This window comes from Peromyscus maniculatus, chromosome 6 (genome assembly GCF_049852395.1).
Source record: "Peromyscus maniculatus bairdii isolate BWxNUB_F1_BW_parent chromosome 6, HU_Pman_BW_mat_3.1, whole genome shotgun sequence".
NCBI classification, from domain to species: Eukaryota; Metazoa; Chordata; class Mammalia; order Rodentia; family Cricetidae; genus Peromyscus; species Peromyscus maniculatus.
Window position 1 is genome coordinate 117,581,765 of NC_134857.1, and position 26,259 is coordinate 117,608,023.

The 26,259-nt window shown below is 44.1% G+C and overlaps 1 protein-coding gene across 1 annotated transcript in view; it reads right to left on the reverse strand.

Moving 5' to 3' along the window:
- Window positions 1–11,701: 11,701 nt before the first annotated feature.
- Window positions 11,702–26,259, reverse strand: part of Mttp (microsomal triglyceride transfer protein) — a 40,780-nt gene continuing 26,222 nt past the window's right edge. Inside the window, exons 13-18 of the mRNA XM_006970325.4 lie at window positions 24,351–24,448; window positions 24,140–24,261; window positions 22,565–22,792; window positions 16,992–17,116; window positions 14,386–14,556; window positions 11,702–13,034 (exon numbers count right to left, since the gene is read on the reverse strand). Coding sequence (XP_006970387.1) covers window positions 12,860–13,034; window positions 14,386–14,556; window positions 16,992–17,116; window positions 22,565–22,792; window positions 24,140–24,261; window positions 24,351–24,448 — 919 coding nt within the window. The 3' untranslated portion in view covers window positions 11,702–12,859. The remainder of the gene's footprint in view (window positions 13,035–14,385; window positions 14,557–16,991; window positions 17,117–22,564; window positions 22,793–24,139; window positions 24,262–24,350; window positions 24,449–26,259) is intronic.

Sequence of the window (26,259 nt, forward strand, 5' to 3'; positions counted from 1 at the left end):
TGGTACGGATTATTCTCTGCACCCAGCAAATATCATCAGGCTAACCTGTGTGTGGCCTAAGCATCTCTACTTCATTAAGTAGCATTTGTGGACGTTCCCACTAAGGTCCGTGGTGCTTCACCTACACCAAGTAGCTATCTTACCAAGTGTTTCTGAGAACCGACATGGATGCCTAACAAAGCAGTGGTGTTATTCTTCTTGAAATTCGAAGAGTATCACACATGAAGCTCAGTGGTGTCGTGGTCCTTAAGCACAGCACTAGCCAACTGAGATCACTGTGAACATTAATGTGCAGGACACATGGACCTACACTCAAGAAAGACTTCCAGTAGCCTTTGCGCCTACAGGAAGGAGTTGGGCTACTGAGAGCAAGAAAGAAAATGAGCATTCCTGTTATTTTTCCAAGAGTCACCTCTGGCTTCCAGCTCCTGTTCCTCAGGGATTTTCAGATTTCTCCATGTTACCTCAGGTTACATCATTTTTCTCTGCATCGTGCTACCTCCCTAGCTGTCCTAGCAATGTGGGGAGGAAAAGATTATTTCATCTTGCTTCAAACAGTCCTCATTTTGCTATTGTGACAAAACACAGAACAAAAACAACTTGGGAAGGAAGGGTTTATTTTCAGCTCACACATTAAAGTCCATCACTGAGGGAAGTCAGAGCAGGAACTCAAGAGGTTGAACTGAAGCAGAGATTAAGGAGAAATGCCCCTGACTGGCTTGCTCCCCATGGCTTGCTCAGCTTGCTTTATTATACAATCTAGAGTCACCTACCCAGAGAGTAACATCATCCACAGTGGGCTGGGCCTCCACATCAATCATTAATCAAGAAAATGCCCCCAAAGACTTGCAAACAGGCCAGTCTTATGGAAGCATTTTCTCAATTGAGGTTTCCTCTTCCCAGACAACCAGAGCTTGAGTGAAATGGACAAAAACTAACCAGCATGCTAGTCTTCATTATAGCCTAATTCCCTAATCCTAAAATCCCCAGACTCAGGGACTCTATGTGTGGCCAGAGTTCCCTGAAGGCTTAGGTTAATGGCATGTAGATCAATCAGCATGTGGCCCTTCACAGGATGACAGCCGCATTAGCAAACACCTTAAACATGAACTACTGGCATTCTTGTCCTGAGACAGTTCCACACCACTTCTGATATGAGGACATTTTCACTGATTTTTAGTTCATTTGTGCTCAGCCATTGCCCTCAACAATGGAGCTCTGCCCCCCCCCCCCTTTGACCTCCTCTGCACTCCAGCTTGCTGGCTTCCAACCAACTTCCTGTCATTTTGAGAGAGAATTTATTCGCCTAATGAGGCCCAATTATTAACTATCTGCTGCATGCAATACTGTAAAAACTATAGCTTTAGAACAAAGTGTGCCCATTCTTCTGGTTATATATTGCTGAGCACTGATCTACCCCCAAACCTAGTAGATTAAAACAGCCACCATGTGCTTAGCTCACATCTGCAGGTTAAGCAGGGCTGGCATCGAGGCTTGTCTCTGCCTCACAGGACAGTAGACAGCGACCAGAGAGCACTCTCTCACCCACTGCTCATTACGGACCTGCTAGGTTGCTGCTTTCAGCTGAGAGCTGGGCTGAGCTGCAGACAAAATGACTCCAGGGCCTCTTGGGAGCCTCACCGCTTGGACATCTTCAAAGTGTCCTGGCTAAGTTCCCTAAGTGAGGATTCCAGGAGGCAGGAAGCAGATGTTGCCTGCTGCTTAAGGCTTCGCTAAGAAATGGATACAGCATCATTTTCATCATCTCCACCCATGGGTGACTATAAAACTAAGATGTGGTAGATAGGATGGCAGCCACCACCTCTAAGAGAGGCTTGCCAAAGGACTGGGTGATCTCTCACCAAAGGGTGTTTTTGAACACACTCTTTAGGAAGGAGTTCTAAAGTCAGTTCTTAGATGAGGATAGGTTCAGTCAAACATCCTAGAAAAACAAATCTAGAATGTGGGTAATCGGTAATGGGTTAGGTGGGCAGATTTTATGTTTGTATTGGGCAATACTGTGGAGTTAGGGAGGGCAGACATCCCAGTGTTCCATCCAGTGAATCAGCTTCCTTTTGGGGAAAAAAATGAACACCTATGACAGCTAGGCCAGGCGCTCTGGTTCATGAGAGATGTCATGTTTTTGGGAAGCCTTTAACTACGACAGGAATGCCTGATATGCTTATAAAGCTGCTTAGTCCAAGCCTTGCCAACGGCATGGAGATTGAAAGGAAACTGGCCAACAGCCACCAGAGAGACATGTCAGCCTTCGAGCACAGGGCTAGCCAGGGGGCCAAGAGCACTAGGTCTGGACAGGACCAGGAAATAAAGGGCCTTGCAAGAGCCTGGAGGTAAAGAGGCTGTTCAGTTGTTAAGAGAACAGGGCAGCCACCAAGGGCAATGAGGGACAGTGTGCAGACAAGGAGCAGACTCACCATTCTGAGGTAGTGGAGAAAAAGAACTTTTGTTTTTCTTCTGTTCCTTGATGGTTTGGCCTGGTCAACAGAATGCCCCTTACAGACAATGTTTCTGGAAGGTGTATATGCTTTCAATATATGCCTTTCCAATACAGGGTTTGAAAACACCCTTTGGTGACAGATCACCCAGTCCCTTGGCAAAGCCTCCCTTAGAGGTGGTGGCTGCCATCCTATCTACCACATCTTAGTTTTATAGTCACCGATGGGTGGAGATGATGAAAATGATGCTGTATCCATTTCCTAGCGAAGTCTTAAGCAGCGGGTAACATCTGCCTCCTGCGTGGAGAGTAAGAATGGATTTCTTGAAGACAAAAATATCTGCGTTTGAAATTCACTTCTATCTTTCTTATTAATGACTTTTATCCCCTAAGTCTGCATCTCTGCTGTAAAGTTAGGTGGACATTAGAGTATGGCATGCGTGCATACTGTAGTACTGAAGTCCACACACACACTCACACACACACTCACTCACACACTCATTCACAAACACACACTCACTCACACACACTCACACACTCATTCACTAACACACTCACATACTCACTCACTCACAAACACATACACGCACACTCACTAACCCACATTCACACACATACTCACTTACAAACACATTATAGATAAATATAATTAAAAAATAGAAATAGTAACTACTATGACATGCCTCTATTTTATTACTTCTGCCTTTGGAAACTTCAAATCCACTGTTACACAGATTGCTTAGAAATATTCAATCCATCAAGGAATAGAACTTCTTTTATTTTAAAATGTAATGCAAGTTCAATGAAGGAAATTTGGAAAATTTTAAATATTCTAAGGTGCATTTGATACTTTACATGCAAATTGGCAACCTGCATTTTTGCTTCATGATATTGAAAGCCTACATCTTTATTTTATGTTTCTTGGTGGGATAATTATACGTGTGTTGCATGCATGTGGATGTGAAAGCATGTGTACCCATGTACATGCATGTGGAGATCAGAGGAGTTATTAATGATTTTTATTAGAAGAGGACAGTATTAAATGTCCCCCTCTACCACTCCCCACCTTATTTTGGGGGGCAGGGTCTCTCACTGAACATGAACCTCTGTTTCAGCTCGACTGGCTAGCCAGTGGGCTCCAGAAATCTGCCGGCCTCCGTCCCCCAATGCCGAGAGTATAAGCGAAGGTGGTCATGTCCAAGTTTTATGTATGCTGGGGATCCAAACTCAGGTCTCGCCGGTGTAGTATGTACTCTCACACACTGGGACATTTCCTCAGCCCCTGGATGACTTTTAATGGCTACATCTTATTTCTTCCCACTGCTGCATCAGGATATGTTTAACCAGTCTCACACTACAGTGTCTTTAGGTTTTGTCGTTTGAGGCTACGCAGATAATGCTGCAGTGAGTACCTTTAAGCATAACTCTTTGCGAGCATCTTTGATAATTTCCATGACACAAAATCCTGTAATTGGAATTACTGAATAAAAGGCATGAACATTCTTAATTTTTTTTAATTTTATAATTTTATTTAATTTTACATATCAGCCGGGATTCCCCTGTCCTCCCTCCTCCCGCTCCCCCAGCCCACCCCACATTCCCATCTTCTCCAGGGCAAGGACTCTCCTGGGGATTCAGCTCAACCTGGTAGATTCAGTCCAGACAGGTCCAGTCCCCTCCTCCCAAATTTTTTATCACAAAGGATTTTAAGAGAGCTCTTGGCTATCCTCAACACAAGCAAGATATCAGTTTTAAAGAAACTTTGTACTCTAATGACAAGCCATCCCATAAATAGCTCAGTTAAAAACTTCTATCTTAGTGCTCACTTGTTAAAGCATCCTGAGGATGGGAGGATGAGGTCCCTGGTGGACAAACATCAGAAAAGACTGTCTTGTGGTTTGAGGGGTCTCCCATAGTCCCTGGGTCACAGCTCCCTCAAGCAGGAGCTCTCCAACTGAATTCCCATACCAGTAGCCTGAGCATTACCTGGGAAATGTCACCTGTGTGCATCACAAATACGGACTCACTTTCTGCCTGTTAATGAGATGGAGGGGCTGGCGAGAGGCAGCCTGTGTTGCGGAGCCTTTGGGTGGCTCTCCGACATGTTTTGGACCCACAGTGGCCACCTTCTGAGAAAGCAGCAGGAAAGCTGCTGAGCCCGGAGCACTACTTGCCACATCATGTCAGTGCGGCAGTATCCAGTAAGTTATTTCTTGCCCAGTACTGTTATCCTCTGAGATTGTTTCAAAGCTGGAGACAGTAAATGCTAGGGATTTGTATGAACACTTTTTTTTTTAAGCTGAGGGCTTAAGAAATAATAATTTCCCTTATATTTTTCAACAGAAAGTTAACCTAGTTTCTTTTGTATATTTTTCTTTGGCTTCCTTAACATAGAATCTTATATAACCCAGAATGGCCTTGAATGCACTATGTAACAGGATAGCCTTGAATTCCTAATCCTCCTGCCTCTATCTCCTGTGTGCTGAGATTACATATATGGACCACCACATCCAGTTTCTATTGTGCTGAGGATCAGACCCAGGCCTTTGTGCGTGTAGGCACTCTGTGAACTGGACTACATCTCCAGAGCTAACCTTTGCTTTTGGATCCTTGGTTATTTTTGTTCTTACAAGGGCAGCATGGGAGCGCTGTGCTGTGAGAGCAAAATAAACAGCTCAGTTATGGAGGCTGTAACAGTGACCTGTCTTCCTGAAAGACTCTTAGCAATCTGGAGAGCAGATCGTGTTGGGAATGTCATGGAAGCCACAGGGCCTTGCATAGTAGCTGGTGAACACAGACCATCTGCTGAGGATATTGCAGACTGTACTCAAGGCTCTAGTCTGAGGAGCAGACCTTTCACTTGAGAAGATATTTACGCAAGAGAAACAAACCTTTAGTGACTATAGAGATGACTCTGTGGTTGAGAGTTCATATTGCTCTTGCAGAGGACTCAAACTGAGTTCTCAGCACCCACATTGGGCAGCTCACAACCTCCTGTAAGTCCAGCTCCAGAGGACCTGAAACTGTCTTCTGGACTCTAAGAGTACCTAACTCTCTCTCTCTCTCTCTCTCTCTCTCTCTCTCTCTCTCTCTCTCTCTCTCTCTCTCTCTCTCTCTCTCTCTCTCACACACACACACACACACACACACACACACACACAAAATAAAAATTTTAAAAAGGGATAAAGCTAAAAACCCTCAAACATGAGAGACAACCAAGGACAGCCAGTTTTGTCGGTGCAGTTGATCCCATCTGGACACATGGAAAAATCACTTGGAGAACAGGTGCCTTCATCCCAACAGCTTCTGTGAGCAGGAAACGGGACAGGACGTAGAGGGGCTGGAGGAAGCATGACAGACTAGGAAGGAACAGCCAAGTAAATGTAGGGCTTCTTTGGGAAAGGTGGGCCTTGAAAGGCAGAAGAAGGTGTTCCTGAAGAGTCATGTCCATGAGGCTGGAGTGAAATGCAGAAGCTCACTAGCTTTTTCTGTGCTTCTGTTCTATACAGATAATACTGTAAAGTGATCGCGTCTCCCTGGAAGGGCAGTTGGGAGCAAGGAATGATTGGATCTCTGCACAGTATCTAGGACAGTGTACAGCGATTACGTCATGTGTGCTAAGTAGTAAACGGATGGGGAGACTTTGGCTGGCATGGAGAATCCTAACTTCTGGGGACTGTCTATCATCCAAGTGCTCTGCATGGACCATGTCCCCTGCCCCCGCTCAGATAGTTACTGAACTAAGGCCCCCACCTTCCTAGTTTCAGAATATGAGACCACGTGTGCCTTTAAGGCCCTCTCTGTCTCAGCCCTTCACCTCACACTGGATGAGAGAGCTCTGCGACTGTCTTTACACAGCTGATTATAAAGCAGAGTGAGGGGAACAAGTATAAAAGTGTGGGGATAGATCCCCAGAGCAGGGTGGAATTCACTCACCGAGAAATCAGGTCGCCTGAGCCTTAAGTCTATGCTGGAAAGAGAATGTGCACACTTTTATGTGTAATCCTAGAGGATGATAGCAGGGATCTTTCTAGTAATAATAGAAGGGTGGAAATAGTTTATAGGTTTATGTGATACTCCAAGTCAACTGTAAATAAATTAAACCTTCATTAATGGGGGTGGGGGTGGTCACTGATGTTCTAGACCACCTGTGACCCCAGGGTGGAAGAGAAATAATTAGTGAAACTCATTTCAACGGTGGAGAATTTGGGAATCTGGATCTTTATGTTGTTCTTAATCATACCACACGGTCTGCAGCTGTACAGCTGGGTCTCTTCGAGCACAAGTTGTTTACACACTCCAGCTGAAGCTGTAGACCTGATTGCACTCTGGGATCTCAGATGACCCAGACGGTAAACTGGGGGACAGCCAGAGCCAGAGGCCAATTTTTGGTGAACAGTGCCTGGGGCAGAGCTGAGGACATCGTGGGGCCGAGCTCAAGTATCACTTCTTGGCTATCCCCCCCCCCCCTTTCCTTAGGATTATGGGCACATTTATAACACATTGATGTTGTAAGTTGCATCGTTTGCTTTAAGGTTTCTTGAGGTAACACAACATAGCCCGAGAAGATGTAAGTAACAGAACTTGGAAAACTATTTATTTGTTCTTTGAGAATTTCATACATGATATATGATGTATTTAGGTCACATTCATCCCCCATTGCCCCCACTAATGTCCGTCCCACTCCCACGGGGGTCCGCTTCTTACTCCCGTGTTGGTTTGTTGGGCTGTCTTTTTGTTTCTTTGTTTGAACTAACCTACAATTTAATTGCGGCTGCCTGTCCGTATGGGCGTGGGATAGGGATATTTACGGGAGCACACTGGTAATGAAAAATGACTCACATTTCCCCAGAAGCCGTTAACTGCCACTGTCTTCCCAGTTAGGGGTGGGGCCTCATGACCCTACTCCCATCCATATACTGGAAGATTGACAGGCTCAATTGTTTATGGGTCACCACAGCTGCTATGAGCTCATTAGTGCAACAGGAGAGAGCATTTCACAATGCTCCTTGTCCTTCATCCTTTCCGGGCCTCTCCATCACATTCCCCAAGGCTTGGGGAAGGAGGCCATATAGATATTCTGTTCGTAAATGAGTATTCAATAGTCACTCATTCTCAACACTCTGGCCTGGAACTGGAGTTACAGATGGTTATGAGCCACCATGGAGGTGCTGGGAACTGAACCCAGGTTCTCTGTAAGAGCAATGCATGGTCTTAACCACTGAGCCTCCATTTACACGGTTATAAATGTGTTAGAGTTTCAAATAAGTTTTTATTAGCTTTCAATGTTTTCAAAATTGGCACACAAAGTTATGGACTTCATTGTCATATATATGACTATATATATATGTGTATATATATATATGTATATATATATATATATATATGCTTGCCACAGCCCCTCCCCCATCCTATCTTACATCCCCTGCCTTGCTTAGTCCTCCCTTCTGTTTATGTCATAAATATTGTCACTCTCTGTTGTCTTCCTCCCTTTTTACCTATTCGTTTCCTTTCATTGTCCCCTTTCTACTTTCATGTCACATGCACACATGTACACACATACACAGGGGTTGGAAATCTAGACATCACATGTACATGAAAATGTGGTATTTGTCTTTTTTGAGTCTGGCTTATATCACTTAATAAGATGACCTCCAGTTCTATACATTTTCCTGCCAATGTCAGGATTGTGTTCTTCTCTATAGCTGGCCCAAGCTCCACTGTGTTTATGTACTCTGTGCACCAGTTCATCTGCTGATGGGCAAGTGAGCCAGTTCCACATCTTGGCTATTATGAACATGTAGTATCTCTGTGGTATGCTGATTCAGAATCCTTTGAGTAAATACCCAAGAGTATCCTTGCCAGATCATATGGTAGCTCTAGTTTTTATTTTTGAGAAATAATCATAGTGATTTCCATAGGGACTCTCCCAGTCCTATGAATAATAACCGTTAATAATAATAACCAGCAATGAATAATAACTGTTGCTCTTTCTCCATATCACCACCAGCAATTAAGTTTTGTTTCCAGGATGTTAGCCATTTTGACTAGAATGAGATAGAATTGGGTGTAGTTTTAATTCACACTCCCCTGTTGGCTAAATGTGTTGACTACTTTTCCAAGTCCTTGATGGCTTTTTCATTGCTTTGAGAATGGTCAGTTCAGCAGTCCATTTTCTAATCACATTACTTTGGTTTGGGGGTGCTTAATTTTTGCAGGTTGTATTGTTTACTGGGTTTGTTGCTATGACCAAGTCCCCCGCAAAATCAGGGGAGAATTGTTTGACTTATGATTCAGGGGATACAGTCCATCATGATGGAGAAGGCATGGCAGGAGGAACGTGAGGCACATTGTAGTCAGGAAACAGTGGACAGGCAGTGTGTCTGGGCTACGAAACCTCAAGGCCTACTGTCTGTGACCTACTTTCTCCAGTGAGGCTCAACTTCCTGAAAGTTCCACAGCTCTCCAAATCAGCACCACCAGCCAGGCACTGAGTGCTCACACGGGAGCTGGTAGGAGGCACTGTGCATTCGAACCTCAACAAAAGCCTTTGGAAAGTGTAGCTATTAATATCTGGTCTGATGTGTAGTTGGCAAAGAGAGTCTCCTGTTCGGGGGGGGGGTGTTACCCCCATTTTGCTGGTTGTTTCATCGGCTGTTCAGAACCCCTTAATCTCATATAATTCTACTTGTCAATTCTTAGGATTTTCTGTGCTATTGGAATCTCTTTACACAAAGTCCTTGCCTATGCCTGTCTTAAGATATTTTGTCTGAATTTCTCTCTAACAGTTTCAGAGTTCCAAGTCTTACACTGAGGTCTTTGACCCATTTTGAAAAGCGTGTGTGTGTGTGTGTGTGTGTGTGTGTGTGTGTGTGTGTGTGTGTGTGTTCATGCGCGCGCACATGAACAAAGGGAAAGATATGGATCCAGTTTCAAACTTGTGCCAGCCCCGTGTGTTGAACAAGCTGTCTTTTCTCTAATCTGTGTGCCTAATCAATACCTTTGTAAAAAGGTAGGTGGCCGTAGCTGTGTGGGTTTATTTCCGGGTCCTCTGTTCTATCCCGCGGGTCCACATGTCCGTTCTGTGTTAGCTCCCAGCTGTTCCCATTACAAAGGCTTTGTAGTGTAACCTGGGGTCAGGCACCCCTGTGTCTCCAGTGTTTCTTTCTGTACCAGACTGTGTTTGCTCTTCCAGGTCTTTTGTGCTTCCTTAAAAGAACCGTTGAGTTCTTTTTTCTGTTTTTGTGAAGAATGACATGGGAATTTTGGTGGAGGCTCATGGTAGATTGCTTTTCTTGATGTAGCCATTTCATGGTATTAATTCTGTCAATCCATGAGCATAGGAGGCCTTTTTATTTGCTACTGTCTTCTTCAGTTTCTTTTCACAGGTCTTTAAGTTTTCATTACGGAAGTTTGTTAACTCCTTCGGTAGGTTTATTCCTGGGAATTTTTTGAATGTGTTGTAAACAGAATTTTATTCCTGTTTTTTTTTTTTAAAGAAAACTTGTTATTGGTAAATAAAAAGCTATTCTTTCATTATGTTGATAGTGTGTTGTTCTACTTTGCTGAAAGTGTTTCTCACATTGCAGCATTTTTTCTGCATTTTTAGGGGTCCTTGAAGCAAAAGATCATGCCATGTGTCCTTCCATTAGTGAACAGGTAAACAAAGGATACATCTATGTGATGGAATGTTATTCAACCACAATAAAGAATGCAGTACTGATTATGCTATAGTGTAGACAAACATTAAGAACACAATGCTGAGTGAAAGAAGCCAGCCATCAAATAACGAGTAATACATTGTATTCCATTAGTACAAGACACAATTGTGTGTAAATTCTAATTCTATAGAGATTTTGCCAAAAATGTACATGTTATTGTAAATTCAAACGTGCCTGTAGGTCCAAACACTCTTCAAAGAGGAAGGGACTTTTGGCAAAAGAAAAAGGGAAAAGAAGAGAAAGAGATCTATAGCGGAGAGAGTGGAAAGGGACTTCTGTACAGCTGTAGACCAGGATCTATAGAGGAACACAAGAACTCCCAGAACTTTGGATTCTTCCTCAGACTTTGTAGCTGCTGTTGCATCTTTACACAGCCTACCACCCAGATCCTTTTGGCAGGAAACCTTTGAAACTATAAGACAATCATAGTACAGTGGGACCCAACAGCAGATGCTGCAGGAACATTGCTCAGAAATGAGTCCTAATTCTATCATTCTCTAGGTCAGAAAATACCTTCTGTGCCTCAATTTCACCACCAATAAATTAACTGTTTGGTTCAGTGGCCATTAACCCTGAAAGCCTACCAAGCACTTGAAATGTTGGTGTGAGAAGCAGGGGACAACTTGCCACAGGCCATCCTGCAATCAAGGACAGGGGTGGCTGTCACAATTCATGGAAGAGAAGCCAGGCTGAATCCTCAAGGTGTGTAGGCAGGTGCTGGCTGAGCAGAGACTGGAAACCCACCTTAAGAGAATCCCACAGCTTCCAAACCTCTTCACATCATGAAGGCTTTCTCACACTCATAGCAGTTAGCGGCCAGAACTAGAGGACTCCAAGTGGGTCCAAAGTTAAGTTTCTGACTCAAATGTCTCATTTCCCATCCTGGCATAGAGTCCAGCTCTCTTAAATTCCTATGTTGTTTCTCTAAAAAGGAGTTTTTGCTTGCCTTAGGTTTGTAGATTCTTGTCTCTTTGGAGCATGTTGGAGCATGTTAAGTACTACCCATTCCCTAGTGATGGGGTTCAGCCAGTGAGGCAAATGGGACACGACCACACATTCATGCTTAGGGCCCTGCAGTCATGCCTTCGAGAGAAATGGTTACTCTACATTTCACAGAGGCAGCTGTGGCTTATCCAAAAGGCTTAGAACGGAAGTTCCTCATTCTGTGACTCCTCAGCTTGTGCTCCAGATCAACCTGCCCATCCTGTGGCATCAGGACAGTGCCCTCTACCAATCACCACCTTCCACCTTCCCACCCACCTTCAGTTTTTGACTTCTTTTCACACTTCAGTAACATGAAAGCAAGTGTGCCCATCTCTGTTGCTTTGTCGAAAACTTGAGTTGTACGTTGTTTGCAAGCTGCCAGGTCCTGACACATTGGTGCTATCCCATTCCGAGAGCTCACTACTCATCGAGAGACTCTGCATGCTTGGCTTGCTGCAGAGGCTTAGCTCCGTGCATCCCTGGCCTCATAAACAGCTCGATCAGAGAGCCATGAACTCAAAGCAATACAGGACAAAAGGAGCTCAGTAAATTCCATATGTTTATTTCATCATCACAATTCATTTTCTACTTCAGCTAAACTTCCATCTTATGCGTCTGTTTAGTGGACAGATGAGCACCTGACTTTTTTTTGGGGGGGCAGGTATTACAATAAACACATCTTCCTTATTAATAAATATGTTTAAATGTTTGGTGTGGCCTTTTAATTCATACAAATAAAGAGAGTCTTTATTCAATGTTATAGTTTTGAAATACAAATCCATCATTTTCTTGAAGTTCTTCCCATCTCTACTGGATGTTACACAAACTGTAGTCAAACAGATGATGCTTCTACCACCAGACAATTGAGGTATAAAGTGGTAACTCCAGGGTGTCCCCTACAAAGAGCTGTGTACCACATGACGGTATCAAAAAGACATATCCTGAGAAAAATCTAATGGATGCTCCAAGACTCAATTATTTTTTATTCCTGTATGCTAATTCCAAAGTGAATGACTTCCAAGTGGTCCCACTGCAGGGCCAGCAGAGACATGTCACAGGTCACCTTAATTCTGTCTCTTTGATGCTTATAAAACCACCAGAAAACATAAATATTAATTCTTGAGATCGACGAACAAAACTTTTTAAGTCTTGACTCCACCCTCTCTCTGAACCTTCTGAAAAAAAATATACCAGGGGAAAAAAAGTAAATCAAGAGAAGAAGAGAAAGGGGGAAAAATGGCTCGCTTGGGTCCCTCCACTCCCGCCCCACTTAGGCAGTGTGTTTCCTGGAAAGCAAGCATAAGGTCCCGCCAAGGGCTCACTTCGGCTGAAAGTTGTTGAGTCAGTTCACATTTGCCTAAGCTTTTATGGTTTGGGGGTTTTCGTTTTCTTGTCTTGGTTTTATACAGACCCTAGTTTCTTCTTAGAACAAAACCAGATTCACTGTACCTGCTAGGACTTTTGCAAAGAGCAAAACGTAGGCATGTTGTTGTAAGTGGCATGGTGACTCAGAGCGACACTGTGGGGCATCTCCTGAATAGGCTCAAATTTAATTAACGGAAGTTCTCCTCTGTTCTTCACCAACATCTTAAATACAGGGAAATATGTAAACACCGTGCTCTCAGAGAGCAAAGATTAGGCACATCGAAGCATGTCGCTCTCAAAGAAATGGATCCAAGGGAAACACCACTCATCTGTTTCAAAACCATCCACCCGAGTTATCGCTCTCTGGCTGAGGGGGGAATACCACGTTGCACATCTCAGAGTTCTCCTGATGGAGTGGGAGTTCACATCCAGCCACTAGGCTTTCTTTTCTTCTTCGAGAGACAAAGCCTCTGCCCGTGGACAGCCTTTCGTACTTTGTCTCAAATTGCCTACGAAACGCGAAGAGGAAGGGCAGAGTTACACACAGTCAAGCCACCCACGCTGGCCCCAGGGTGCTTCTGCCCTGCTCTGGAAACCCATCTGCAGAGAAGTTGTAGGTACTATCCTGTAGCATGTTCCCACTGTTTTCTCCTCTTTTCTTCTGATACTGATAAGCACATGTGACTGGCTGGAAATTGAGAGTCCTACCACGCTTGGTTCTGGAATGAAGGGCTGAATTCCTGGGATGCTGCTAAGGCTCACAGGCCTTGCTGCCTCTCACCACCCATTCCAGAAGCCCCACCCCAAGTGCACTCCGTTTCAAAGCATTGAGTCCAACAGGATTTAAGAGCAGAATGTTGAGAGGGAACTATTCCCAGCCTATGCCCCAAGTAAAATGGCAAACCAGTCTCGCTAGCCACATGGCTGGGCTTATGGTCACTACATGTATTTATGGAGACTTATTCCACACATAAACATAAGTTAATGTTAGTGAATATTTAATGTTCTGAATGTTTGTTCACTATTTTTGTTCTAGGAAAATGTGACTTACTGGTATTTGTACTTGAATTATTTACTGACGTATTTTTTAATATGGATCATGAAATACCAGCAAAATAAGGTACTCAACTTTTCCATGGTTATCACAAAAGATGATATAAAGTGTGACTTGCTATTTCAAAGCTACTAGTTATACCTTGCAGTTAGACATAGTTCAAGGAAACCTTCATAAACTACTATGGACAGTTCTGATACAAAGAATGGCAACTGGACCCGAGGACATGGCGTTAATGGAAGGCAGGCCCAGAATGGAAAGGAGTTGTGAAGATCCACGGGCCATTGTATAATAGGGCTTTATGGACCTAAGCTTTGTAACCACCCCTCCCTTTAAAAACAATTCAGAATGCCAAATTCTCAAGACTGGGTCCAAACTTAAACAAGGTCAGGTGGCCATTGCACAAATAACTGTGGACTCCCTTGGGTCATAGGAAATGGATGGCCAGATGTACCTTGACCAGGAAGCAATTGTGAAGACACCAGACAGAAATTGCGCATGAGGTATTTTTTCTGAAACTATATGATAACTCCTACAGTAAACTGAACCCCTTTGTTTCCTTAAAAAGTTATTTCTAGATTAAATAGGATTTAGTTCCATATCAAATGAATGGATCTTTGGCATGTTAGAAAATGAGTTTTTTGTTTGTTTCTTTTATCTATCGTTTTCTCACTTCTTTAAAGATAACGTGTTGCTTACTCGGTTTCTTCTGTATTCTTTTGATTCTCAAACTGCATGTGAAGGATTGAGCGCAAGCTCTTGGGGAACCGGGAATGGTTCCGGGACTCCTGTGACAGTGCGTTTACCTGAATGGAGCTTCGGCCCTGTCCATCTGCATGCAGACTAAGAACGGGTACTGTGAGAACTGCACCGTTGAGATGAACTCCAGACCCGCCTCTGTCTCCGCTCTGCTCTCCAGGCCGGCTTTCACAAAGGAAGAGTCCACGGTGACATCACTGTTTATTACCACAGCCACCCTGGAAGTTTTGAAAAACATCGCTTATTGTCACATTTAACTGAGCAGGACTAACAGAACTTCACCGGTGAAGTCTCAACTCATGGCCCCAGCAGACTGGGAGGAAACACTTAAAAATGGAGAGTGACCTCAATACACATAAAGCCTTGTTGGAACCAGGACATGGTGGTGGCAGAGATTGGCCACAGAAGGGTTGCTCTTTCTCTGGGCACCCTTGCTTTGAATTCTAGACATGGGAGCCAAGTGCATACCACATATAATGGTGTTTGGGATGTGTGTACCAAGGACCGAGATGAAATACGCCTGGAACCTGGTCCTTTCTCAATCCCAGAAACACCCACAGTTTCTTAAAGAGAAGTATGAACACATCAAGAGGACACCTGACATTTATGATAATTTTCTTGTTAACTCTCTCTGTCAGCTTCATGTTAGCTATTTCAGCTCCATTTCATTACTTCTCAAAGGTTGGCTAGAGGCATGCATATAGTTGCCAAGACACCTGAGAGAGCTGCTTGACAAAGAGCCCTTCCTGTAGTGGGATATGTGCAGGCAAACAGGACGGGATTAGCAGAGGTCACTCACAACAGACAGACAGACAGGTTGGATGACTAGGGCATATGGCTTGGATGACAACGAAGACGTTAAAAAAAAATCTAGTACAAGTTTGGATCTCTTTAAGCAGTTGCAAACTTCAACAAAATGATGGCAAATTATGCTCACAATGAAATCAAATTTACATGCCTATACATTTTAAAAAAGAGAGATACTAGTTTTTGTCTGGCAAATTATAAAATAATTATATTTTTTATATAATATAAATACTGCTGTTGTTCTCAGTAGAAAACAAGCCAATGGGTTGTTTTAATCTTCAGCTGTTTACCAGAATCTTCTACTGTCTTACACACAAACAAATGTTTAAGGGATATTATTTAAGTGAATGAATAGGCAAATGAAAGATAGAAGACAGAACAGTTAATAAGGACACTGGGAGGGGTGGAGAGGAAATGGCCTCAACACACAATGTATACTTATGTGAAAGTGCGCTTATATACAATGAATACACAATGTATACTTATGTGAAAGTGCGCTTATATACAATGAATACACAATGTATACTTACGTGAAAGTGTGCTTATGTACAATGAATACACAATGTATACTTATGTGAAAGTGTGCTTACATACAATGAATACACAACGAAAACGTTAGGTCTCAAACCTGGGACAAGTGGCCATCTGAGGTGCCTATTTAACATATCAAAGCAGACCTGGTCACCAGGTTCTCCCAGCAGCCCCCAGCCCCTACCTGTTACAGGTTATGGCTGGCACACCCCACCCCATACCCTAAGCTTCTCCAGCCCAAGGGCTGGGCTGCCCTCCCCTCAGCTGCCCTTCCATATGTCATTTTGGGTTACCCAGCCCCTTTTGTCTACCCTTTATTCTTCTGGGTCTCCCCTCACCCAGCTCTCCTCACACGGCCAGGCTCGGTCATTTCATTCTTCACCTCCTCAATGTCCCTTCCTCTGGCTGTGCTCTCTCTTTTATCTACAGTGAACTTTCTCCTCCACCATACCTAGCAACAGTCATGTCGTCCCTTTTATTTCTAATTTTCATTCAGAAAAAAAATTAAAATTTGATTAAAAATGAGATTATCATTTTATTTAACCCAGCGGAATTAGCAAATGAAGAGAGATCCTAATACCAACAACAGAGATAAGCTTTAAATTTACGTTTTATACTGTAATATTAACATGAGACCTTGGGGATGAACAAGAAAGGAAGGCTATGGTTCAACAGTAATAGGTTTGTTCATCAGGTTGCCAAGGGATCAACTGTGCTGGCCAGCCTGAAGTCAGCTTCACACAGGTCAGAGTCATTTGGGAAGAGGGACTCACAAGGCAGACATGTGTGTAAGGCATTTTCTTCATTAGTAGCTGATGTGGGAGGGTCCAGCCCCTTGACTGTGTTGCCACTCCTAGGCTGGTGGCCCTGGGTGCTATGTAAAAAATGCAGGCTGAGCAAGTCAGTATGCAGCACTCTGTCTGCTCTCTGTTCCTGCTGTGTATTCCTTCCTCACCTTCCCCTGGGGATGGACTGCAAGCCGTCCCTCACTACGACTCTCCTCCCAAACTTGTTTCTGGTCATGGTGTTTTATTACAGCAATAGAAACCCCGAGGAAGAGAACAGTCAACTACTAAAGTGAAATATGAAGAGAATGAGCCTTCATGTGGATCTGCATTGTCTGTGGGTGTCTTTAGAAGCAGAAGACCCTTGATGCTCGATCAACCCGTTTCTAAGATGCTATGGATGTAATGAACTCCCACAATCATTTCCCACCCCACGCTTACAATCACAAACGAACAGCACAGATATGTTAAAGTCGGAAGTGCAGACAGCACCCGAGACATAGCCCTGCATTTCTTTGCATTGTGCTTACCGATTTTTCACTCGGGTTTTAGACTCACGATACCACAGACTGAATTCCATGGAACCTGAAATGTCAATAGCCAGACCACCCTGGATTTCCATATTTGCCTTTAGTCCAGATTGCAGCTGAATATCCTGGAAGCAAACAATACGGTAATGAGCACAAATGAGTTAATGCCTCTAACCGAGACACACTTGACTCCCTGCTGTACAGTGAACACTCGACCTGTGCTGCTGGAGGACTCTCATATCGACGCTCACTTGTTTGTTCCAGCACAAGCTCAGGGCCTCTCACCTACTAGGCTCCTGCTCTGCCACCAAACTACACCCCTAGTGAAGAAGGCTTGGAAATATGTTACCCTAATCTTGGGCACCAAAAGAAGGCATTGCTAAGTCAGTCAGTTAAAAGAGTGGAGGATTGGAGTATCAACCGAGAAGGCTGTTTCCTTCGATCATTGCCTCTCTTTGGAGGGGCAATTCATTTTCAATGTGTAGCTTTCGGTAGAGAGTCAGCACTATCTAGGAAAAGTTTCAAAATGCAGTTCTCAGGTACCCCACACCTACTGACTTAGAAACTCTTGGGGATGGGCGCCCAACGACCTCCTTCTAAAATACATTCATGTGATTCTGACACAACTAAATTTGAGAACCCCTGGACCAGGAAGACGAAGGCATTTCCATCAGCAGCCCAGCCATGGCATTTTTTGGAAACATGAGATTGGACAAAATGATCTCTTCAAGTCCTTAAGCACTTCTCTGGTTTTATGTTGGGGCAAACACAGGCAACTACATCTTCTGGCAAACAAAAAGGCAGGAAGAAAATTCCCAGTGCAGTTCCGGGAACTGCCTAGGTAAGCTAGAAAAGGACAGGAAGAGGAGGCAGCTGAACTAAGCTTCTGCACCCTGCTGATTGACATTGGCAATGACTCCAAACAGTGGTCAAGCCTAGCACAAACTCAACTTTATTTCCCAAAGGCATGGTGGCCGTTTAAAAAGATGGCCTCCTGGCTGGTTGTCTTATCATCTGAAGCTCGCTGCTTTGTATTGTTTGCCTGTGTTCAGACTTTAACTCCCCTACTTTCCATGTGCATTAAGTGGGGTGATGCTGGCTGAAGACGTTCCGTGCTAGACTGAAATCAGGCGGTCTGAGGCAGTGCTGAATGTGATAATGATTCTGGTAATGAAGCTCTGTACCCTTCACTCTGGTATTCCTCCAAAGACGTTAAGAGTTCCTGGCAGCTAAGAGCATGACTAACTTCTTTGTGTAGCTGCCATAAGCAGACCAAAAAAGCCATGCATTTGCCAGGCACAAATGCCATGATTGCACTTTTTAGAAAGGACTGTGCTGTTCTCTCTGAATTTCAAACAAATAGAAATATCAAATATGGCAGGAAACCTCAGAGAACTGGTTCACACCCAAGAAGAATAAGAAAGTGTGACCCTGATATGAAAATGCTTTCATTCTGAAGGACACTCCTGAGTGCTCTGTGCCAGGGTTGGGACACATAAGGGGACATCCCTAAGCATGCTTCACGCCATGTGTACACTAGGACAAAAATGTGGCTCGCATAGGATGCAGGGACTAAGTCATGCTTCATGACTAATGTAAAGAATCACATCCTGTCCTGTAAAACCCACAATAATCATGCCCAAAGGTGTACCTAAGCCTCTGAAAACCAGGGATGGCACCAGGTCTGCTGCACACCGTGCCCATGCCTGATGCCAAGTAACTCCTATAGTGTCCTGCCTCAGAAATACTCCTTCCTGTGCATAATCTTATTTTCTTGATTGGAAATCTATAGACCTGTTGATCCATTTAGTCCAGTGGACCCTGAGATGTAGATCCCCACCTTCCCATAGCTGTACATTACCTGGATGTCAAAGCATCTAGGCCACAGAAAAGAGCACTTCACAGTTATCAGCTAAAATGCCCGTGTGAGAAGAGCATTTTCACTGCAAGTGATTTGGAGAAACACTTTGGCTTTCTCGATGATTCTCTTCCTCCAAAGGAAGAGCTCTTATATGTATGTAGTCACAAGGAATTCTACGGGATCTACTTATGAGGACAAACCGACATGCCCATCTCCCCCACCCCACCCCTCCCTTGACTCTGGAAATGGGACTAAACCATAGAGTGGGGAGGTTCTAGTTCTTTAAGAAACTTAAATGAGTGGAACTAACAGATTTTGAGCACCTGTGTGCCCAAAGCCTTACACGTGAGAAGTCAAACATCATGCTGCTCTCCACTGAAGCCATTGTATTTCTTCACTGACAGGAAAACGATGGCTCAGAGGCTTCCCGTGGAGCACTACCCAGACCGTGTCTAAGGATGGGACTGTTCAGCTGCTGTACGCAGCTGTCACATAGTTACAACTCTGTTTCACAGTCTGTAAGAAAGTCTGTTCGGAGGAATATTGCAAAGAAGATAGAGAATAAACTTAAGTCCTCAGCTGGCCCAGAGTATACATTTATTTAATGTTTTGTCTAGGGACTAGAGGAAGAAGATGCTGGAACTTTGGGTTTGTGGTTGATGTGATCCCTTTGCTTTTTAACTATGAACTACAAGGTGTTTCTTATAGAATAGGCCCTGACATTTTGACAGCTCATCTCACTGCTTCTACTTAAGAAAATACGTTATTTCTTGGCTTAAGAAGCTCCTCTTTCTTGGATACCATCGCTGAAATGTAATCCAGTGAGAGACAGAAACAGAGAGACAGAGACAGAGAGAGAGAGAGAGACAGACAGACAGACAGACATATACACAGAGAGACAGAGACACACACAGAGACAGAGATACAGACACACACAGAGAGACAGACATATACACACATAGACAGAGACAGACACACAGAGAGACAGAGACAGACAGACAGACACACAGAGACAGAGACACAGAGAGAGACAGAGGAAGACACCCACACAGAAACAGAGAGAGAGAGAGAGAGAGAGAGAGAGAGAGAGAGAGAGAGAGAGAGAGAGCACTGAGTAATTCTATCTGCCCTGGTGGCTGTGACAGGCTGCCAGCTGCCAGTGTTTCTTTCAATGTCAGCACTTGACCTGGAGTGGTATGTGCTTCTGAGGCTAGGATGGCATTGCTGGAGTGTCCTGCAGAGCCTGGGGCCTCGGGAGCTTATTGGTGAAATAACCTCAGGTCTGCCGAATTCTTAGCCTGACACACATGGACACTGGTTATGTTTAACAGTGAAGGGGCACTCTCTCATAGACCACACCTTGCCTAGGGTGCAGTATCTTAATGAATAGGAAAACCATACAAGAAAATTTAAGTCAGGGATTAACAAACTATAGCTTGCAGGAAATCGTTCTGCTTCACTGGCTGTTTTTGTAAATAGCATTTTATTGGAACACAGCTCTACTCAGGTAATAGACTGCTGATGGCTGTTTTCACTCTGTAATCATAAGGCTGCATAGGTGCATCAAGACCATTTGGCTCTTGAAGCCTGAAATAGTCACTCTCTGCCCTTTACAGGTCTGCCAGCACTGAGTGTTTATTTATGTATGACTGGAGGACTGGAGAGTATGAGTGGCACCTCTAGTTCTCCTCTTCATTCACATGAAAAGAAACCTGCTTTTCTCCAAAGTGCACCAACACCCAGGAAAGCTGGAAAACCCAGCTTCCCTTGCAGCTAGAGATAGCCTCATGACCACTGTGGTCAGGAATATTCTATCCAGGCTTCTGGGTGGCCATCCAGCTCTTCATCCTTCTCCTCCTTCTTTAGGGGTCTGGGTGTTGTGCCAGAAGGGGAGTGGCTATCACAGAGTCACAAGTTGACCAGTGTGAGATTAAAAGTCAGAGTAAGGCTGGGCATGATAGTGCGAGCCCTTAATCCCAGCACTTGGGAGGCAGAGGCAGGCGGATCTCTGTGAGTTTGGGGCCAGCCTGCTCTACATAGTGAGTTAGGCAGGCTGAACTGAAGTGCAAAGATTCTGGTCCCTGAGGATTACTGTGTTAACCCTGGACTGCCTATTTCCAAATGCTTATTACATCATAAAAATCAAACTATCAATTTTTTTGTTTTTGAGATCTATATCTACTTTGAATTTATATAAGGATCTATAAAGATAGAGACATAATGTTTAATTCTAGCCACTAATGTTTTGGGGTACGTTTTAACAAAATGTGATACTTAAGGTTTCCTAGCTCTTAAAACCCATGACTTCATAACCAGAACCTAAAAAAACAGAATCCTCAAATGATTCAGTGAAAAATGATACAGCTGAGAAAAATCTTCAGATCTGTTGTAACTGCCTCACTTTGTAGTAGGAGACCAGGACTTGAAGCTATTCCATAGCTTCCTTCCCAAGATCACACCAAGGAAGTGGTAAAAGCCGAGCTCAAACTTAGGCTGCCATGTATGATGTCACCATATCACAAAAGAAGCCAGCCTCAGAGTATGTAAATTTTAAATGAAATCTCCATATAACACATCAATATAATAAATGTGAATTAGAGTATATAACAATGCCCTCATAAGATGTTACCTAGTATTTTTCCATTTTTTTAATATCATTGTGCTAAGGCAGGACATAAGTCAAAACATTAAAGAAAAAATGTAAGCATCAAACACTCATTTTAAGGGCTGTTCAGATGAATTCTCTTCTGTTTCTCAGAAAATCCACCTGGGCATAGCATCTGAATCCCATAGTGTCTTAGTCACTGAAAGTCTTCCATATAAAAGGGAGTATTCTAAGACTTAGAGCCAACGAGCACGGTAAAAAAATCCCAAAGGTCAAGGAAGTGAAAGTACTTCTTTTCTCTACGAATGAGCAAGCTTCTCTAAGAAGGAATCTGAAACATGGGCTGGCGTGAGCAGTGGTTCATCAGGCCTTCACTAGTATGACATCATGAAAATGAGGCAGCATACTGATTTTCATAATCATTGTCATTACAATGCCAGCTAGCTCAGCTCCCGAATTCGGGATAAATAGCCAAGCTCTGAGTGCAGGAAAGCCAAGGATGCAGGTAATGCCATCGCTGCTCTGTTGCACCCAGGCATTCTCCACGAAGCAGCTAATAACAGAGAAAGCAAATGGTACTTGTGTCTAGCGAAGGAGAAAGAGCAACAATAGCAGGAGGACCAAATGCACAGAGGGTGAGCTCCGAGACCCACAGAGCTGTCACCTGCACTTTCTAGACACGCTTAAAATGTGTCTGGTGGGCTGAGAGAGGCTCAGGTGGGTAGTGTCTGCTGCACAAGCGTACGACCTGATTTCAGTCCCCGTCACTCACACGAAATCAAGGCACGGTAGTGCACATCTGTAACCCCAGTGCAGGGGCGGTGGAGAGAGCCGAAGCTCTGAGGCTTGCTGCCTGGCCATTATAATGTAACTGAGCATGCTCCAGAGTCAGTGAGTGACTGTCTCAAAAAGAAGCTGGAAAGCAACTGGGGAAGACATGTGAGAATGACCTCTAGCTTCCACAAGCTCTGATTGTGCAAAGACCTACTTACTGTGCACAAACATGCACACACACACACACACACACACACACACACACACACACACACACACACACTGTGCCAGGACTCAATAGGCACTTGCAGGCTGAGAGAGGTAGAGAGTTACCTGGGAATGGTCTATTAGCAGAATAAGCCCTTTCACCACACTGACAGGGTCACCAGACGCCGACAGCATTTTGGACATCAAATCACTGTATCCATTGAAAAAAGTGACAGGTCTGAGCTGAACATCAAACAGGATGGCTGACATGCCAGCATAGGAGTCAAGGTTTTCCTCCCCTTCATCAGGAGTGGCCGCAATTAAGCTTTCCAGCCCCTGAGCTTCGATGACCACCTAGGGAGAAAAGGACACAAGGTTGATGACCACCGCCCCCACCGCTCCACAACGATGGAGATGCCTCTGAGCTACAAACAGAACTTTTCCAGGGCCCAGACTAAATATCATCTGTAATTAGGCTAGAATAAAAACCAAACCTCTGTGCCTGAACATAATAGAAATTAGCTCTCTCCATGTAATCTTCAAAACCACCCTTGGATGTATGGAAGATTTTATTCATTTAGTAGATGAGTGAAGACAGGTGAATATTCACTTGGCTAGTATGAGGCAGAAGCAGGGCTTGAATGCCTTCTCTGTGACTACAAAGACCACAGGCCTTCTGTTGGAGGGCATCATTGGAGATGCTTAATCTCCCCACCATGTCTCATACAGTGGACCTGCCATCTTCTCGAGCCTCTGAAAGGAGATGGAGAGGCATGGCAGTGCCGCCCAATCTGCTGTTCTGAGAGGGGACATTCATACCCCTCCATGTCAAACTTTCACCCCGACCATAAAACAAGGCCACACTATGAGGAAGCTCGCACCCTGATGACTAGCATGTAAAGAATTTTGCATATTTTCAATCCTGCATAGTCAGGCACTAACCACTGTATGCTTGGCATTCTCAAGTGCATATCAGAAAGCAAATGGCAATGCCTTGGCATGGAGGGTATGAGATTCTGACCATGGTGCTACTGAAGGGTGTGGGCATTTCATATCAAGTTCCCATAGCCATGGATCATTTCTGAAGCTTGAATAGCTTCAATTAGAAGGCTACAATCTGAGAGTCATTAAACTAAACTGATGGTATAGTTCACAATAACAATAAATCATCATTTAATTTTGGACTAAAGTTCAACCAGTTCTCAACTGCCGACACTTGATTCTTGTCTCCTAGCAGTACTGGAGAAATTTGAATTAACTCTTTGGGAGCTGTACATTGTATTATGAAGTTTCTTGTAGGAGATTCCAGTCTCTGCAGAGATGAGCAAAAGGGCATAAAATTAAACACTTAGAAACACCCAAGCAATGCATCTATGATTGCAAGTTTTACTAGCAACTTCTGGCACAGCTTCAAGTCTGTACATGTATGTGTGTTTGGAGTTACAGATAGAAATTCTGGCACAACTTCAAGTCTGTGTGTGTGTGTGTGTGTGTGTGTGTGTGTGTGTGTGTGTGTGTAGTTACAGACAGACGTCTGGAAAGTGAAGCAAACCCAACTACTTGGGTTTCAACTTCAGATGTGAAGCTTTATGACAGAAACCACCACTGGCTTACGAGCGTGTTCTGTAACGCTACTCTCTGTATATGTCATTTTTCCTCACACCAGTTTCTTTGATTAGTAACTCATGGGACATAAGGTACCTGACTACCATGAAGATCTGTCTTCCCGACGTACTGGAAGATGTTCAGGTTACTTCTCCTCAGAATGCCAGAACCCGAGTACAGCAGGTCAAGGCTGTATGTGGATGCCGCGCGGGGGCTACCTAACAACAAAATAACCACAGGACTCAGGAACAGTTTGGCAGTGCTGACGAAAGGGGGTGGGATGGGAAGCTCTTTGGGGGTCACTTACGTTCTATGTAGCCAGTATAGGCAGAAGAGGACCCACTCTTGGAGAAACGGTCATAATTGTGAGCAACCATCTCCTTCAGGACTCGACGGATCATTTTGCTGCAACACAGAAGAGAAGATTTCTCATTCACAGCAATGTCTGTTTCCCAAATCAAATTGGGAATGTGACCAAATCCTCAGCGTTATGAGAAGAAGGCCACATTTTCCTCATGCCACAAGACTGGAGGAAGTACCAGCTGGGCACCAGTGGCCAGGTGTGGGCTTTCCCTTCATTCCTCAAATATCGAAACTAGTTTGGTGTCAAAAGGACAAAGGGAAGGGTGCCCAGCAATGAGATGTCTTCAGCTGACTGGTGGACACTTTGGGCAGAAAACACAGTTTGAGTCATCATAGCTGTGTTGTTAAAACAGTATATAAATTTAAGGAAGCTGTGTCAAACAGGACTGCACACACATTTTCTTTACTTTCCTATACCTTCTAAAATCACCATTGGCAGATGATCCAAAACAGTCAGTTTCCAGGATTGCTATCTATGCATTTTCCACTACAGAAAAAGCTCAATAAAGCCCACAGGAGAATGGTTCTCTCCTCTTACTTCAGGCCTGTGTCCTGGTTATGTACTCAGCATTGAGATCTTTTCATTTCTCATCAGGTCATACTAATCAATCAATAATAGTAAAATTACAACATGTCACTCTTCCCCCTCGCCAGTAATCAACTAAAGTAAACCAGGCCTAGGTCTGAGGCAGAAACATTTTGCAAGAAGGAATGGTACTCTATACCTCCCCTATATACCGGTATCACCAGTTCATTCAATTTTTGGCTTGGAAGTGAAAAGGTCATGTTCTCAAATATTCAGAGGGTTTCCATGTGGGTGAACATTGGACACACTCTGCTCTGTGCCAGAGCCAATATGATGGCATCAGTGTATAGGAACACACAATAATGAAGTCTCCAAAGTGGCACAGGTTTGCTAAGTGGCAGTGAGCTTCCTGGCACTGGGGAGAGGCAAGTGGAGTCTGGTACAACTTGCCAGGAAAACAAACAAACAAAACCACCCTACACTGGAAAGAGACCCATACCAAGCAAAGTTGACCTTAACATCCCTTCCAGCTCTAAGGGTTTTGTTACTGAGAATCGGATGTAAATGTTTACCACGGCTTCTTTCCATTTCTTAGGCTGCTCTCTGCCCCACTACCTCCTCTTTCCTGCCCCCAAATCGCTAGGTTCCCAAAGCAGAGGCAACAGACACACCAAGGCCTCCTCCAAGGTGTGTCAGTAACAAGGAAGGAACAGAAGAACCTGATCCATACAGGCCAGCAAGGCCAGGGTTCCTTCCTGCTCCGGATCCCACTCACCTCCCTCCAGCTGGCCTGCTCCGCCCTCCCTTCTTCCCCTGCTAATTTCCCCTTCCTTCTGCTTCCGATTTCTCATTCCTCTTATTTTGATTTTCTTGTCTTTTACTTCCACCCAACCCTATTCCTGTTTTCCTTTTCTCTAAGGAATCCGCACACTGGGTCTTCCCTGGGGGAAGTATTCCTTGTGTATGGCAGAGAAGATGAACATCCCTCTCTAATTCCAGTGAGCAGGAGCTTTGGGAGAGATACCCTCAAGAGGGAAGTTCAGAGTGAATTAGGAAGGGGCACTTGGGAAATGGAACGAAGTGAGTCCAGCGAGAGTGACCGAGCACACCAAAGTCCACGGGAACTGCTGTGCAGACCCCAGCTTTTCCTAAACAGTGGGCCGTGACTAAGATTTGTAACTTCAGCAGCAAATTCAGGGGAGTTGTGACAGAAGTCTTCAAAAATTCTTCACATTTGAAAAGTTAAGAGGAAAGAGCATTTGTTGAGAATGCTTCATCTCATTGTGCTACTTACAAAAATAGTCTTGTTGAAAATGCAATTTGACTT